The sequence below is a fragment of the Poecilia latipinna genome, unplaced genomic scaffold (genome assembly GCF_001443285.1).
Source record: "Poecilia latipinna isolate Pla-1442-1.1 unplaced genomic scaffold, P_latipinna-1.0 Scaffold293, whole genome shotgun sequence".
In the NCBI taxonomy this organism is placed as follows: Eukaryota; Metazoa; Chordata; class Actinopteri; order Cyprinodontiformes; family Poeciliidae; genus Poecilia; species Poecilia latipinna.
In genome coordinates, this window is record NW_015112909.1 from 373,521 (window position 1) to 391,723 (window position 18,203).

General features: G+C 37.1%; 2 protein-coding genes across 2 annotated transcripts in view; one reads left to right on the forward strand and one right to left on the reverse strand.

Moving 5' to 3' along the window:
• mcm2 (minichromosome maintenance complex component 2) overlaps positions 1-2,077 on the reverse strand; it is a 13,049-nt gene extending 10,972 nt beyond the window's left edge. Inside the window, exons 1-2 of the mRNA XM_015034282.1 lie at positions 1,982-2,077; positions 232-413 (exon numbers count right to left, since the gene is read on the reverse strand). Coding sequence (XP_014889768.1) covers positions 232-413; positions 1,982-1,987 — 188 coding nt within the window. The 5' untranslated portion in view covers positions 1,988-2,077. The remainder of the gene's footprint in view (positions 1-231; positions 414-1,981) is intronic.
• A 2,467-nt stretch (positions 2,078-4,544) lies between these two features.
• lmcd1 (LIM and cysteine-rich domains 1) overlaps positions 4,545-18,203 on the forward strand; it is a 17,314-nt gene continuing 3,655 nt past the window's right edge. Inside the window, exons 1-5 of the mRNA XM_015034286.1 lie at positions 4,545-4,990; positions 12,950-13,023; positions 13,536-13,794; positions 16,432-16,581; positions 17,096-17,326. Of these exons, the coding sequence (XP_014889772.1) occupies positions 4,964-4,990; positions 12,950-13,023; positions 13,536-13,794; positions 16,432-16,581; positions 17,096-17,326 (741 nt within the window). The 5' untranslated portion in view covers positions 4,545-4,963. The remainder of the gene's footprint in view (positions 4,991-12,949; positions 13,024-13,535; positions 13,795-16,431; positions 16,582-17,095; positions 17,327-18,203) is intronic.

The following is an 18,203-nucleotide window of genomic DNA, read 5'->3' on the forward strand; positions in this document are numbered from 1 at the left end:
ATAAAAATAAAATAAAAAAAAAAAAGGAAAAAAAAAAAAAAAAAAAAAAAAAAAAAAAAAAAAAAAAAAAAAAAAAAAAAAAAAGGGGGGGGGGGGGGATTAGTTGAGACCAAAGCACCAGACCAAATGCTTTTATCATCCAGTTTAGAAAGAGAAAAGAGAAACAATAAATCATGCAAATTGAAATTACTGAGTTTGTTTTCATTGATTTATTGCGACAGATCTAGTCACCTCTCCATCCCGTCCCCGATCAGTTCCTCCCCATCGTCCTCCTCCGGCAGGGGGCCGTCGCCCAGCAGCCCCTCGGACTCGTCCTCGAAGGGGGGAAGGTCGCGTCCGGGGCTGGAGGTCAGGTCTCCCCTCCTGGAGGCCCGGCTGGGGCTGGTGGCCATGTGGAACGACTCAGAGGAATCCTAGAAAGCAACACCAGCCTGGTAACTCTCAAAACAAAACGCTCAAACACTGAGACTGAACCTTCACAGGTCACATAAAGACGGCTACAAAGTCAGCCTTCCATCACCTGAAGGACATTTCCAGGATTAAAGGCTAATATCAAAGCAAGTCCTAGAGAAACTCATCTGTGTATGTATTTTAGTGTTCTGCATCTCCAGAACCAAACATGGAGAAGCTGCATTCAGCTTCTATGCTCCACAAATCTGGAACAAACTTCTAGAAAACTGCAAAACAGCCGAAACACTGAGTTCCTTTAAATCAAGACTAAAACCCAGCTGTTAGAGCTGCTTTTGATTCATAGTAAATTAACCAAAAATATAAGACGTGTATTGATTATTTTAATGCTGCAATCATCAAAATGTAATGTTTGTTACTGGTTTTCACAATGACTATCTGATGCATTTGATGTTCATCTAATTTTTGAGTCATTTCAAATTTTAAGGTTTGTATTTCAAACATTTCTCATTTTTTTAGACAATTACATGCTGACAGACCTAGTCATTAGTATTGAAGCAAAAATATAAAAAATACAGCTTCTATAACAACTTTAGTATTCGTTACAGCTTAAACTAAAAGCTAAAGTTGATTTAATGTTTGCCTGACATCTTTTAGATTAGTTTGGGGGTTTTTCTCTCTAATTTGGGACCTTCATAGATCATTTTCAGGTTTTATTTCTTCGTTTTGCATCCATTTGTGTTCATAAATGTGATTGAACAGAAAAGAACACAAAGAGCAGAAAAAGTCAAATATTTTGGGGGTGTGCAATATAAAGTGCATTTTGTGTTACATGGCTATTTATGAGTTTGTCATTATTTCCTGTCTTTAAGACTAATAAAGACAGAACCTACTGAATAGGAGGACAATATTTATGTGAAATAAATATTAAGTGGCAACTGATATTAGCATATAGAAATAAGGGTAAAAAATGAACTTAGCTTATGGAAAAGAGCATTTGAGCCTTAATTCTCTCTAACTTTACCATTTTTATTCAGATTAAGAAATTTCACAAATACCCAAATAGGTTTGAAATATTCTGCTAGCACTGCAAAATAATCTAGTCCGGGTTTGAAAAGTCTAAGTATTGTGGTTTTTAATCTAGAGCAGATTAAAGATGAAATTAGGTGGAATCGCCCTTTATTCATTTTTCAATTCAGAAGCCAACTTCAGCTTGGTTGTATTTTAAATAAAAAAACCTCAACGGCCACATGGCAGCTAATAACAGTCTAAGAGTTACTTAAATGCTCCATTAAAAGCAACATTTACGAATTAAAGCAAAAATACGAAACCTATCTTCCAGAATATTGACGCTAGACGGATTTTAAAAAGGATTCATTAAAGAAATATTATTTTTCTAACTGTAATAACTCTCCCCATCAGTGTCAATGCAGAAACTACAATACAGCAACACAGAGAAAAACTCAATTACTGCAAATAACCCTGAATTATTTATCTTTTATTTCCTTTTATTTTTTTACAGCAAACCCCAAACATTAGCTAATTTACTCGGTTTTAGCTCGTTTTCACTCACCGCCATTGATCCGCTGCTGTTTGTCTGCTGCTTCTTCTCCTTCCTGCCGGGGGTCACTTTTCGCGCGAAAACAACCACGTGACAGTCAAAGCGCGCGAAAACTCATGAATATTGAAAGTGATCGTTGACGTCAAGATTTTCTATTGGTCGATTGTCTTCAATGAGGCGTGGTTTTGAGCTGGATTGGGTTTGCTTTCATGAACAGGCGCAGTTGTCTGTTTAATGCGGTTGCAGTGGAAAGGAAACGGTGTACGCCGCGGAGTTAAACAAACGCATCGTTTTGTCTCATTTTTCAGTCCGGGCGGAGTTTATGACGCAACACGACCCCGGGAAACATTTTTTTTCTTTTTTTTGTTGTTTGTTTTGTTTTTATTTAAAACATCCTGTAATTTCTAACTTTTTTGTTTACTTTTTTCTGTTAAAACACTTCATAATATATATTTTTATTGGAAGCTTACGTAATTTACCAGAATAAAGAAGTGCATAATTATGAATGAAAGAAAATGACAAATACTCAAAAGTTTTGTAAATAAAAATCAGAAAATCTGACACCCATATTTAATTTTCACGCCATACTAATTGCCTAATTTGTATAAATAAATAAATAAATAAAAAGGTCAATCTGTGTAGTCTGACGGCTTCAACCGTTTTTTCTAAGAGACTTTGGTGTGTCTTTCAGTGCTGTACACGATGCGAGCTATGGTTGATTTATAAATATATATAAATATAGTTTATATATTATAAGTGCAGATAATCTGTGATGTAAACAGAAAAGAAATATAAGCAAATATCTTAGTCTCTAGAGTCCAGATGTACAAAACTGGTGGAAGACTTTCTACAAACTATTTTCTGTATCACATAAAATCCAAATACAATGAGACCTGGAGCTGCAATTTGACAAAATCTGAACATGTCTAAACATGTGTAAATAGTTTTGTATGTCCAATGATTTAACTTTAGACAGTTCAGCTCAACGTGAAAATTTATTTTGTTTTTTTGTGCTAATCCCTTTATTGAAGTAGAAAGCTAATTATCTCTTTACAATAAACTGCTGATTACAAAGAGCATGTAAGATTGACATCACACTGGTTTACTGACCTTTTTATCTAACTGTTGCATTGAATCAGAGTTAAGTGGGTTAAAAAATAAAAATAATCTTTAGTGATAGTATAGAGAGTTGAAAATGAATTAAAAAGCAACTAAAACCCAAAGAAATACTCCAGTAAAATCAACTTGCTACAGATTTTTGCCTGGAAGAAGAATATAAAGAAAAGCAGGATGAGTCAAAAATGTGTGGTGCATAGAAGCTGAATGCTGTTTCTCCATGTTTGGTTCTGGTTTTGGGGATGGAGACCAGAAACAGAAGACCTGAAAGGTCTGGAAGGTTGATACAAGAATAGCAGAACTTGAATGTATTTTGATGGCTGGTGCGTTCACACCAGCCATGTTTAGTCCACTTTAATCGAATTCCAGTACTTTTATCCGGTTTAAGTCCAATTCTATTGTTGAGGTGTGAATGCTAATTGTACCCTTTTCTCCTTGGTCTCAGTTCGGTTGAAGTGAACTCTGGTGCGGTCTGAATACATATGTGAACACCAGGTGGACCAGACACTGCTCCACAAGCAGGAAGTGGACTACATCGCAAGGCATTTTGGGTAAATACAACCAAAACAAATGCTAGTGCTTGTGGGAGAAAAGGCCTTGTGGTTTTTAGCAAAAGGCAAAAGAGAAATCCTACAACCACTGAAATCTGACGCTACTCCATGTTTTTTACATGTTGTGAACACAGAAGTTGCCCTCATGTTTTCTTCAAAGGATTTTTTGTCGTTTCCTTCAGTGGTTCTTGGTGCAGCGCCCCCACAGGTGAGGAGGGGAACCGGTTGCTCAATGTTTGACTCAGTGCAATGTGAAAGAAAACCACAGCAGCTGAAAATGTAGCAAATGTTGCCATTTTGGTCCCCAATCAAACCAAGTCTACCTGACTATCAGGTGGGGAAACACACTTATATAGTAACAGAAGAATAGCGAGAAAGCTGGCAGCCGTGTTCTGGATCAGCTGCAACTGTCTGATTGGTTTTTTAGGCAGATCTTTGAATCAATGCAGTAATCAATGCATCTAAATATGAACACAGATGTGTTTCTCTAGATCTTGCTGGGACATTAGTCCTTTAATCCTGGAAATGTTCCCCAGGTGAGAGAAGGCCAACTTTGTAACTGTCTTTATGTGTCTCTGAAGGTTCTGGTTCATCACTATATAGAGATCTAATTAGTTTCTTGTTTCTCTGCTTCTTTCTTCATCAACTTTTCTTCTCAGTTTAACTTAAAACCCACTAAATAGGAGGAGGACGGATTTCTCAAGCTCGGATTGGTTGAGGAGTTTTTTGCTCTGTTCTGATTGGCTGTAATAGTTTTAGATGGAGTCATTCAGTCTTTATTCAAAACACAAACAGTCCGGTCCTGCCTCACTGCCCCAGGTAGTCCTGCAGTCCAGCACAGGGCCACTTTTAAAACCTTGCTGGTTTGCAAGTCCACTAACGATACGGCAAGCAGTCATTATATTTAACAGAGCAGCGCAAAGCTTTATGTTTGACTTTCCCCTCTGCATGTTGGGGGGAAATCAGGAGGCGAAGAAACCTGCTGGGTTCATGTTGCAGAGGGTGGAGAAGAAGAGCTGGCAGCCGGACAAATCAGGAGTGTTGGGGGGTGGTGGGGAACTAGAGCAAAAAGGTGGAAATCACAGATAAATACAAGAAAGGCAAGGTTACTGAGTTGATTTGAGTTTCCAGACAGGAATTAATCAAAAAAGAGACGGTTAGTCAGAGGTAATGAGTGGATGAAAGAGCAGACGTCTGAAAATTGCTGCAGGGCAGCGGGAGTGACTGTGGGCGGGGAGAGAGGAAGTGTGGTCGACAGGAGAGGAATTTAAAGTCTCATTGTTCTCCAAGAGCAGAGGCAGCGAGAGCCGAGAAAGAGGAGGACGACATGGACACGAGCGCAGCCGTGGAAAAGGTATGGACACCTTCAGGCACGGCCAGATGTGGAGGTCAGGGGTCAGTCAGGCTGGTGGGATGTAGCGTCTCCTCCTGCTGGTGGAGGTCCTTTTCATTATGGCCAGTAAACTTTAATCTTATTTAAAGATAAAAATATTTAGCTGCTTAAAAATTCATGTAGCACCTGTTTGTACTTCCATTTTGGTTTCTATTGCTTCTAAAAACAGCGTAAGCTCAATAAGTTAATATTTTTTGGTGTCTGGAAAACGAGCTGCCCTGCGACAGACTGGCGACCTGTCCAGGGTGTACCCCGCCTCTCGCCCGGAACGTTAGCTGGAGATAGGCACCAGCACCCCTCCCGACCCCACTGAGGGACAAGGGTGTTCAGAAAATGGATGGATGGATGGATGGATGGAAAACGAGCAGTTTAAAAAAACCATCAATTGTTGTGCAGGATACCTAGCAACCCCAGCTAAGACTGTTACCTAGCAACCCAAGCTGAGCTCCAGCACGTTTGGTCAGCTGGTTTTACAATGGCTGCTGGAGTAGTTAACTTTACATCCTGAAACCATGTCCTGCATTCTATTTGGTTGTGTAGGAGGCTCTACTAATGCTTTTCAAAGATGTACAGTTGTACAAAATAGGCAAAACTGACCAGACTAAAATCTCATTATCCAAGAATGATTTTGTACAAAAAATGTAAAATATGTTTTGCATAGACCATAGACCAATCGTAACCTGTTCAAGGAAGCACAATAAAACCAAGTTTACCTTCTGAAAACAATAAAATCCACAGTCAGTTCAGTATCCTGTAATTTAAATAAACACTTGTTTTAGTTACATTTACAGCTGGAAGCTTATGTCCACTCACCATCTGCAGTAATATTATATTAATTCTGACCTTTTGCTGATGCATTTTATCCATTAATTTATAATTACACAACAAACAACTTAAAGGACTTTTTAAAATAAGAACTGCATGCACACATTTTACCTTATTGTGGATTTTCTAATCTATAATAAGGTCACAAGGCTAAAATATATACAGTTAAGTAATCATTTAATTTTATGAAAATTTTTTTGACTGGTAGTAGTATAAATGTTTTAGAGTGGCCGCTAAAGATTAGGGTGATGGCAAGGAGGCCTTCCGACACTAAAGAGCTCAAAGGTGCAAAAAGTTGGTAAGCAACTATAAGAAGGACTTCATAGTTATAACATATAGAATGAATAATTTAAGCAACATGTTAATAAAACAGATTCATTATGAAAATGGTTGCCACACTGGAATTATTTTATCATCTTTTGAGAAATCTGTGTTGTTTCCTGTCAGAAACAAACTTCTTTTTTGATTAAAAATTAATTTTAAATCTAAATCTGAAAGGGGTGTGAATAATTTTGGACTTAACTGTTCATATGTAGCCAGTAAAACGTATTGCCAATACAAAGCTATCAGAAAAACCTTGAGATTCATAAATGCAGCGAATAATAGTTAACAAGAAAATATGTTTGAACTTATTAAATATATTTTTATGTACTTTTCTTACAGCAACATTATGTCTTGAACATTTTAATTCATGTTTGTTTTCTTTAAAATGGAGGCAAATTAAAGTTACTCTGAATGGATGGTTGTTTAAATCTTACATTTGAAAAATAAAATACATATTTTTAATGGATATCTATAAAATAAATCAATACATTTGTAAATTTGGCAGATAAAATCCTAATTTAATGGGTCTGTGCAATAATTAAAACCATCTTTAATAAAAAAAAAACAATTTCTTCAGAGCAAACTTTTATTTTCCACTTGCTTTATGCTAAAATAAGCTAAGAATAGAATAGAATAGAATAGAATAGAATAGAATAGAATAGAATAGCTCTTCATGTGTCTTTCATTGTTTTTATTGGCTGGAAAACCCAGTGGGCCAATGCAGGAGCCAGGCGGTACACCTGGAGTAATCCTGCAGCTTGTTAAAGATACAACTATTATTTTACATCTCTGTAAATAAAATGGTAACAAAACATTTATTAATTTTGGAAAACTTGCAAAATAATTGAAAGTCACAGGTTAAGATATTTTGTTTTGCTTTTCAGAAAAGACTACATAATTAATTTATTAGAAAATAAACAGAATACATTAGGATTCAGGAAAATAAATTTTTTAGACTCATTTTTCTGTTGCCTTTTAAACGACGCCACAGTTTAACGTTGGAGCATGAAGCCTGTCGATGGGCCAGCGACCCGGCCAGAGGTCAGTGGTCTGAAAACCAGAAGGATCAGCGCCACCTGTTGATGTTTATCTGTTTGTTTAAGCCCAGAAGCTTAAAAATCTTCCACCGCCATGATGGAAATAACTCCCAGCACTCCCAGCAGGGAATGCTCCGCTGGACCAAACTAATCCAGAGGTTTCCAAAGTGCGGTCTGGGGACCATTTGTAGCCCTCAGACTGATTTTTTTGTGGCCCCTAAATGAATTTTCAGAATGATACAAATTTGAGCCTTTCAGTACAGGTGGCTGGTGCAGATGGAGACTTTTTATTTTTAATTAGGGTAAAATTATTGCTGACATAATTTTCCTACAATGGAAAATATTAAGTACAGCAGGAAATATTTGTCTTTAATAATAAGTAGAACCACGTTGATCCAGAAACTTTCTCGAAAGTCGACTTTACTACACCCAAATCTGCTTTTATTAAATTTATAAAAGGGTCAGTATTATAATTCAAGAATTCAAGGATTTTTTTTTATTGTCAAACCATCTTACAAATACCATATTATGTAATATCATACCAAAATACCATATTATGTGTTTTCCAGGCACACAGTGCCATTTTACAGCAGAATCAAGTAACTATGTTAACTTCACTTGTGATAAAAATGCTACATGTATATATATCAAACATAACATAAAAGAAATTTTACCTCTTAATTTAACGCCTTGAAATTGGGCTTGTGTCTCTTTAAAAACTCCAGGTTTTTCTGAAGCAACGCCTTCAAGAAGTCATCCCAACATGGCTCCTCTGTTAACTCTTTATCAACATTTTTGCTAGCGTTGCCCTGAGACGTAGCTGCTGTAATGAGCTTATTGTTGCTGGCTAGTCTGAAGAAGCAGAGTGGGGGAGGGAAAGTAGCTCTGAAACTGCAACTCTGAGGAGGAGCTGTGCCTTGAAGGCGGGGCTAGGACCACCCAAGTATTTTGCTCAGCTGGATGGTTGCCATGGAGATTAAAGGATTTCTCAAACATGCATGAAAGAATTGAAACTGCAGGAATCACTTTTACATTTTAGATCCCACAAAAAATGAAGAAAAAAAATTGACGATTTTATTTGCTTGATATTATTTTTATTTTTTGACTCATCAGTTTTGTCCCATGTGATGAAAGGTTTGAGCTCTTCTACTCTAAGCTGGTTTATTATTTATATTTCAATAGCTGTTGGAAGGAAACTGGTTAGTTTCTAGGAGCAAATACTTACAAAAGATCACCAAACATTTAATTTAAAATAGGTTTTAAGTCAGTTTTTTAAGCTAGAGGCTACGAGCTAGTCCCCCACTAGGACAATGCCTTGACCATTGTCTCTATCTAGCTTTAAAATAGCTGCTGGAAACTCTATCTGGGTTTTGTTTTAGTTTCAGACCAACATGAAGCCTAGAGGATCTATGACTGCTGTCCCGCCTTTCCTGTGACCTCTAGCCTCTTATCTCTCTGCGTTTCCTGCGTTTTCCCTCCTCTCATAGCTGACATATTCAAAATAACTTGGCTGAGAGTGACCCCACCTAAATGCTCGCCTTATCTGATTCCTAAATATAGAAACGCTGAGCTATTTAATCCAGAAGAGAGGTTTTTATGTCCCTCTTTTTTGTTTAACAACGTGCTTATAAAGCGACAAAAACTAAATAAAATCTGCCAACATGTGGAAGGACGCGGCTTCATCGCCCAAACTGTTGAGACGTCCTGATAAGATGCAGCTTTTATTAAAAAACATTTCACATTTAGCATGACTTTTGGTCAAGAGTTTCTCCATTTCTGACATTTTTATTGTCTAAACAGTTAATAATAAAGATGATTTATTGACAGAATTTCCCAGAATAACACAAGGCAGTATTATTATGATAAAGTGACTGTGCTGCTGTCAGTTAGCCGACTCCAGAGGAATGTAATTACAGCCTTGTTCTGCTGAAGCTGTTTTGACAACAAACCTTCACCACTGAACTTGTTTTATTACGAGCTGATCATTCACACCCAGTTTCAGAGACACTAGTCTTGTTTTGTCCCGTTATGATGGAGAATTAGTCTTGCTTTCTAAACATTAACCCGCCGAGTAACAGCAGGAAGGAGAGAAGGCTTAAAGCAGGGAGTGGCTTGCTAGAGTAGAGTTCTGCTGGGGTTGCTAGGTAACAGGCAGAGTTCCGCTGGGGTTGCTAGGTAACGGGCAGAGTTCTGCTGGGGTTGCTAGGTAACGGGCTGGATCAGTAGATGAATGATTTGTGAGGTTACATTCCTCAGGTTTTTTGAAACGGCTCATTTCCCAAAAACAAAAGAAACATTAATTTATCTACAAAAAAGGTCTTGGTAGGATTTTTTAAAGCGCCTGATATATTTAGATATAATTCTATGTTTTTATTTTTAGAAGGTTAGATCTAAGTATGGAAATGTCTGAGGAGCGTTAATCCTGGAGCAAATCCCTCTGCCCAGGATTGGTTTCTATTATCTGAGAGCTCTTGTTGTGTCCGTCGTTATGTAGCCGCTAACACCAGAGATGGACCCGGTAATACCTGGTGACAGACGGACAGGTGCGCTGACTCCCAGACAAAAAGCTGCAGATTGTTTTTCCTGTCGGGTTTCCTGCCAGAGGCTTTAAAGTCTCTTTGTCATTTCACATGTTTAGGTATTTCTGGAGCTGCTGAGAAACCTGATGACAGTTCCTATTTTTGATTTATAAGTAGCACATCAGCTTCTAAAAACTGGAATAGTCCAAAGTAGAGTGGCTCGGTCATGGCTTAAGGAGAATGATGTGATCCAGGAATAATAGATTATGTAATCTGGCAAAAAATGTAAATTCAAGTTCAGTGAATGTAATCTCTGACACCAGGGGAAAATTCAAGAGCTTGATTTAAACTTGGTTTAATTCATTTTGGCATTAAATTACAATTTAGTTTTATTTTTCACAATTATTTAACTAAAATGTAATTATTCAGTCATATTGGCTGATCTGTAGTCCTTTTGGATGTGATCCAGATAATTTCACTTAAAAAGCCTTGCTCTCTCACGCTTTCTCTCAGCTTAAATGATCTGCAGACATGTGTGGACATCTTAAATACAGAAAATGATCACTTCAGGATAGTTTGCTTTGTTTCGGAAAACTACATTTGCTGTAAATATAGTCAACATAAGCACAAAAGCAGGGAAGCAGGAATGTTTTAGACACTTGAATAAGATAAAAGTCTCATTCAAAACAATTTTATTTTGGTTTTAAAATCAAGAAAAAAAAATTCTTAGCTTTTAGTCAGCAATTCAAGAAAAGTGTGGAAAAATTAGCTTTATCCTTAATTTTTACTAATTAGTCAAGTTGATTTTTATAAAATAAGACACATTCAATTTCAACTGACTGAAATTGAAATTGATAACCTTTGGAAAAATTGATCCTTAATCTATTCTCTGCAAAAAAAAACTAAATCCATTGCAAAAGTATTTCTGGTTTACTTTCTAGTGCAAATATCTTTTTGCACTGAAATAAGACAAAACTAACCTACAAGTAACTTTTCAGCAATGCACAGGAGCTTGATAAAAAAAACAGTGCTAGGTCCACTGGTGGATTATTTCACTTATAACATGGGGAAAATGTCTTATTATGAGTTTAATAATCTGCCATTGGAACTAGTATTTTTTAAAATCAATGTTATGGAATAATTGGTTAAAAATGCTCCTATATCTTTATGAAAATAAATATACTTACAAGTTAATTTTGTCTTATTTCAAGTATACAGATATGTACATTTGCACTAGAAACTAGACCAAAGATACTTGGTAAGACTTTTGTCTTTGCAGTGTTAACTAGTTATCAATAATTTCATAATTAAAATACCAATAATTAAAATACCAAGAAAAGTGGCTTTTCTTGGTAATGGACAGATAATATAATTTTTGCTGTTTAAATGAACTAATTTAAATCCAAAATATCTTAAATAATAATACTAATTGTCTACTGCGGTCAGAAAATAGCTATTCTCTGGCTACTTTAAGCTTATAAATTTAAACAAATAATCAACCACCTGCTGAAACTGAGACATTATATATAACACTATCATAATTAAGTATTGTAATTAAGGTAAAAATAAAAAAAAACATCCTTCAGTTTTTTGCACCTAAAAGCATTGGTTGTGAAATCATGAATGGTTGAAATGAGTGTAGGATCTGAATCATGGGTTAATAAAACACAGTCAGCGCTGCAGACGGGGATCAGTGATGTTAGCAGGAACAGTCACTGGGTGGAGCGATGAGGTCATCCGCCCTGACCGCGCCGTTTGTATATGTGGACTCGGTTCTGGTGCCTCCACACCCGGAGAAAACACTCACCAAACAACCCCGTCTGTCTCAGCTAACACTCCTACACACACACACACACACACACACACACACACACGCGCGCACATAACTTTATCAATGTGGCCTCCGGCTTTGAAGGGAGTCGGAGTTGTTAGTACGTCTAATGGCCAGAGGAGTCCTGACGTTTTGTTTGTGCTTGAGAACAAAAAGCTTTTGAAACAAGCAGCTTTATCCTGTTCTCTCATTTTAAAAAAATCACATTTTGCACAATTTTATATTTCCACTTGGGTTTCTACTGTTTCTAAAACATCATGTAACTTATAAAAAAACACCCAGCTGTTTTCTGGCAGTAAGTTTATGTTTTTGATGTCAGAAAAATGTGTTGTTTCAAAATCCTCCTAATTGTTTTCATGTTTCTTTTTCCCCCCCCATTTTTTCTTTTATATTTAGGTTATATCTAAATTATTTAGAGTTTATATATATGTTTACCAATATTTCACACTTTGCATAGGAGTTTCTTTTTAACAAAGAAATTTCCTCTTGGGATCAATAAAGTATATTTCCATTCTGACATAGGACTGGCACTGCGCCGTTACCTAGCAACCCCAGCAAAGCTCAGACCGTTACCTAGCAACCCAAGTGGAGCCCTGCCCATTTGGTCAGCTGGTTTTCCTGCTACATAATGACTGCTGGAAAAGACAAGAGGCCCTTCAACAGCTCATTCTGAAAGGAAAAGAACAGGTTTTGGTTCTGTTTTACACTCAAATAGCCGTTCATGCAAAACGTCTGGAACCTCAACTATTGAGGAACGATTGCTTGAATCATTTGTAAGAAAGAGAACTGCAGCAGCTGAAAATGTTACAAATGTTGCAGCTTTGGTCCCCAGTTGAACCAAATCTACTGGACTATCAGGCAGGGAATCACTCTTATACAAACTTTTTCCACTTCCTCTGCTGCCTTTACCAAACTACAACCACAAGCAAGCTACAATTAAAAAACAGAAAAAGCAGAAAACCAATGCTATTGTCCACAACTCCTCCTTCTGGTCGCTGACTGGCCAGAATGAAATTTAAACTGATCTCATAGGGAGATGAGAATCAATTTGTGCAGAAATGTAACGGTGTGGACTTTCTGTTTAGAGCCAATGTGTTCATAACTAAAGTTACAAGTCGAGTTGTTTTTGTGTTTAAAGGGATTTTTATCTCACGTTCTGCTTTTGGGAATACTCTCCTCAGTAAACAAACTTTGTTCCTTTCCAGATGTTTGGCCTTGTTATTCCTCGCTATGCTGTTTTGTTTTTACCCTGTTCTGTTCCCAAATCTTTAAAACTCTGAATATTTATGCTGATGTTTCTAAAACATGTATATAGTCAAGCAAACATTCAATCTCAGAATGTGGGGTGAGGTTTTGATGTTTGTTTTTCTGCCTCTCCTCTCAGATGTCTCTCAGAGGTGCAGGGGCGTGTCTGGTTTGTAATAGCAGCTGCTCTGGATTTCAGCCCCATTCCTGGAGGTACAGTTGCTTCATCTTATGCTTTTTTATTTTACTTTGCCAACAAAAAGGAAAAACAGTGAAAGGAATAAGAAAATCACAGCAACAATCCGTTGTTGTTGGCAGTCGTTTACTCTACAAACAAACTGATCAACACACGAAAGGAGTAAACAGAGTTGAGCAGTAAGAAGTTGCATTTTGAAAAAAGTTAGTCTTAGGAGTAATTGTACTTTGCTGAACTTTTTACTTTTACTTGAGTAATTTCATCACAAAGTATTTCTATTCTTACTTGAGTACAACTTCTGGATCCTGGTTAAAACAAACGTGTTTAGACCAGAAACAGACACACACCTGCAGTTTTTGTTTCATAAGTTTTTCATTTGTGAAATTTGTATAAACAATATTTTAACAGATGTAGAGTTAGTAAGGCATCTCAATCTTGTTTTTAAATAAATAATGAATGAAAACCCGTAAATTAAACAAAAGCCTGCGTTGGAAGATGATGACCTCACCGCCTGTGCGGCTCTGTCCAGGAAAGCCTGCGTGGCGTGCGGCTGCAGCACGGTCGACCACGCGACTCCGGACGGCGACGCGGAGGACGATCAGCGGATGGGACGCCTTCTCGGAGACTCGCCATGCTCCCACCTCACCGCAAAGGTCAAAGGGGGCGGCGGCCTTCGTGTGTACAAAAGAAACCGAATGATTGTGACGAACCCGGTGGTGTCGCGCAAAGACCCGACTTTCAACACCACCACGTATGACTGGGCGCCGGCCGGACTCAACCAGAAACTGGTGAGACGCAGCATGAAGCTGGAATCCAGTTAAAACTGTCGGATCCTTGTGTTACATAATCATAACGTCGTTATAAAAGATTATTTTATTTCTACTATATTATTTTTTATTTGTTTCTGCTGAAAATGTTTTAGCATTAGCTTCTGCAAAATACCGTGTTTGTGGAGCATTTCGTGCTAGCAGAATTAATGTTTATGATCAATGATCTGAACTCTAACCCGAACTCTTGTGCAAATCTTGTGTAATTTGCACAAGATGCTAATTACATTATTTACACACAGAAATTCACAACACAACAAACGGTACTTAATGAATTTCCTTTAGATTTATAAGGTTAGTGTGTGTCAAACTCGAGGTCCAAGGGCCAAATCCGGCCCGCCAGAAGTTTTTATGCGGCCCTCTAGACTCACAATTAGAACCTTTAAGATGACAGATGTGTTTTTAAATAATTTGCCAATCAAATCAGCAGTTTTGTATGTAGAGTACTAGATTACACAAAGGTAAAAATGTATTTCATATAATTTAGGGTAAGACTTTATTTGAAGGAGTGTGCATAAGACTGATGTAACGCCTGTCATAAGTCTTCATAAATGTTTATGACTTACCATGAAGTGTCATTCGGTAAATAATGACACTTCATGACACTTTTATTGCACTTTTAATGAAACTTTTAAAGCAACTCCACATTAGTAGTGTTATTATTTACCAGTTAATGCAAAGTTGACACTTTCATTGCCCTTCATCTAAAGTTTTAACTCATTTAATTTCAATGGGAACTTAATCAAATTTTAACATTTTTTTGAAACTTTGCTTTATCAATACTTTCTGCCACTTAAAGACATTCTTGTGGCCCAAAATAAAAATGAGTCCGACACTCCTGTGTTAAAAGAGAAGAAAATTAAAACAGTTTGAGTGTCCTCAGCTAAAATGTATTCCTCAGCCGGCTCTTCTTGTCTGCTTTGAATTAAAATCAGCGCAGTCTGTAATTACATGACAGACATTTCTGCGGCTGAGAGGCGGATCCAAACCCAACAGAAACATCAGGTCTGCCTCGTCCGGGTTGGACTCGGCTTGCTAACTCCAGGCTGTTAGTCACCGTCTGTCAGCAGCGAAATAAGCTGACGACGCACAGCTGTGTCACAGAAAAACACCTGGAGAGAGCGAAACCGAAACCCGCTGTTCAGGTTTCAGCGGCGGGAAGCTAAAACTGAACCAAAGAGACGAAGATAAAACCAGAGATCAAATACCATCAAATAGATCCACAACCTAAAAAGGTTTTTTAAGTTTAAACATTTTTTGGGCTTGATTGAGTTAATTTATTCTCAGTTATATGAACGAGATTTGGGTCACTTTCTTTCAAGACGCTCGTTTTATTTAACCAAGTATAATAAACAAAATAAAAGCTGTTTGGGTGCAGCAAAGTCGCCTTTTCAAGCCGCGCTTTGGTGCCCCCGATATAAACTTTAAAATTAAACCCAGACTCAGTTTGGCTTTGTTAACGGGACTTTAAATAGGCCAAAGAGTCTATAACTACACCAAAACAATAAAACACCACTGCATTTGGGCTCATATTCCTTAATATTTGTAGAAATTTAATTTTTTGTTTGTTTTTGAATTAATAGGATTGTCCACAAAACTTTTAACTTGGTAAACTATAAAATTCTGTTCATTTCAGTTTGTTTATATGGTAGTAATTCAATTCTCGACAATCAATTGCATTGTGTTGTTGACTTTACAGAAATTTTGCTTGATAATCCTCCTGTCGCTGATCTCCCTCCACACTTTTTCCTTCCACACAACTTTCTATGAACGTGCTGTAATTTTTCACAATGATAAAATTGTGAAATTTTTTTTAGCATTTTTCACAGTAAATCCACCTCCTGTAGGTGGAGAGTAAATCACCCATTTAACACAGAACCAATACAGAACCAACACAGGGAAGAAAAGAAAATATATAATGCATGCTCAATCTTTCTTCTGAAGTCTGATTAGAAATGAAAAATCAACTTCTATATATGTTTAAACTGCAGGAGGAGATAAATCAACACAGTTTCAAATCATATTTCACACATAATGTCAGAAAAATGTTTCAGTGACGTTTTATTGTCAGAAATGAAAATGTGAGGTAAAAATTAACTTCAGATTTCCATAATATTCATTGTAGATCAGATGATCACTTGTGGACATTTGGGATATTTGGAGCTGAAAGTCTATTACTAATTCTTAGGGATTTTTTTTTTTCAATAGAATGATGTTGAAATAATAAAAAATATCTTTAAGGACAGTCATAATCAGCAAAATTACACAATTAGTAGTAGTATATACAATAATATGCAAAATTATTTCACTTATAACATGGAAAAAAATCTCTTATGAAATAATCCAATGGAATTGGATCTTTTTCATCAGTATTAGGGAATTATTGGTTTAAAACAAGCTCCTTTTCAGTTTGTCTTATTTCAAGCTAACTAAAATATTTACATTAGAAACTAGGCAAAAAAAGTAGGTAAAATTTTGTTTTTGCAGTGAACTTTTGCACAGTAAGATGCCTGGAGGAAGAATTTTATATTTTTATCCTTATATTAAACTTAGCTGAACCCTATGTCAGTGTGTAAAAGTTGTTTTTTGTCTCTTCAGGCCATGCAGTACATGGAGCTGCTGCCTGAGAGCCAGCGCCCTGTCTCTGGGACGCCTGGTGCCCTGCAGCGCCGCAGGCATCTCCTCAGCCAGCTCCCGGTCTACGATCAGGACCCCATGAAGTGTCAGAGCCTGGGCAGCGAGGACGAGGTTCGGCTCAGCCCGTGAATTCGACAGCCCGTATTTATGGGCTGAAAATAGGAGAGGAGGAGTTCATTTCTGCCAAAAAAAAACTTCTAAACTTTTAGATTAATCTCAGAAATTTCCTAGAAATTTTTTTTACATTTCTGAGTATGAAAAGTAAAAAAGACTATTGTGAGATTAATTTAAGACATTTTCTTGGGGGGGAAAAAAACATCTCTGAAAAAAAATTCTTGAAAAAAAGTTGCAAAAGTCAAAAATGTTTCAAAGACTAAAAATTGTCTTGAAAATGTCTGAGGTTAATTTAAAACCTTGAGTATTTTATAAGCACATTTTAAACTTTTGTGGTTCAGAAATGTCTTTGTTTTTATTTAGAAAATTTCTGAGATTAATCTCAAAATTTCTGAAACTTTTGGTGGAAATTTCCCCATCCTTTCATATTTCTATCTTTAATGGCCCTGACTCACCGATTCACACAGGCGACTTAAAGTGTCTAAGTTTTCTTTAACCGATTCACCTGCAGGTTTCGGCCATGATTCTGTTCGTGAAACAGTTCAAACTGGAGGTTCTGGGAGTCGGGGAGGTCGGCTTACCTGGAGAGGGCGGCGCTCTGAAAGAAGCAGCTGCTCAGCGGACAGCAAAAGAGGTCAGAGATCGCGCCGACAAGGCAGAGGCCGTGCAGCACCAGAATCAGAGTGTGAGCCGCAGCACCGCCTCCTCTGCTGTGAATGGAACCGACGACAAAACTGAATATGTAAGGAAATTAAGAAAATTTAAAACAATTTTTTATAAAACTAACAGAAGTGAAACAAAGAGCAGAGCTGGAACATCAGTTTAAGATTTCTGAAACTCTACTTTAAAAAAAAAAGAAACTGTGGGTTAATTTCTGCTTCAAGGTTTTATAGGTTTTATTAAAAAAATGTTTATTACATTTTTAGAAAATTAGAGTTTAGTTTTATGGTTTCTGTCACCTTAAATCCAATTAACCTACTGCTTGCCACGCCCCCAACTCAACGCTTAAACTCGCATATGAAAATGGCTGCAAACAGATGTGCAGTTATACGACCGTACATCACCAAATGTGACTTAACATCAGGAAGGTTTCTGAAACTGCTCATTTTTCACACACTAAAACCTTTTATACATATTTCTCATGTGACATCACATTTCGGAGTTCTTTGTGGCTGATAGCCATATTGGTAGGTATTGTTGCTATATAGTTGCTATGACAATAAACAAGCCACAGCATTTGTCTCATACAGTCGATCCTGATCAGCAGAGATTTTGTCGATGTTTATTTCTCTTGCTCGTTGGTCAACAGTGTCAATATACTTTCTTTCTGTTGGACTCGAAGTCATGGTTCATCTTTGCTTGGCGATGTTCTTGCCTACCAAGATGACGGTTAAGTGGCGCGGATCACTTCCAGTCCAGACTTGTGGAAACTATGTATAGCCAAAAAATGGCTGGGTGTGTTTTTAAGTACGTAGACCATCTTGAGAAGCAGATGAAAACCAAATGGAAGTATAAAAACATGCAAAATGTGGATTTTGCAAAAAAGATACCCTTCCAAGAACCCTCCCCTCCCCCCAAAAAAAAAAAAAACTTATACTGGGGGTAAGGGTTGCCAGTTG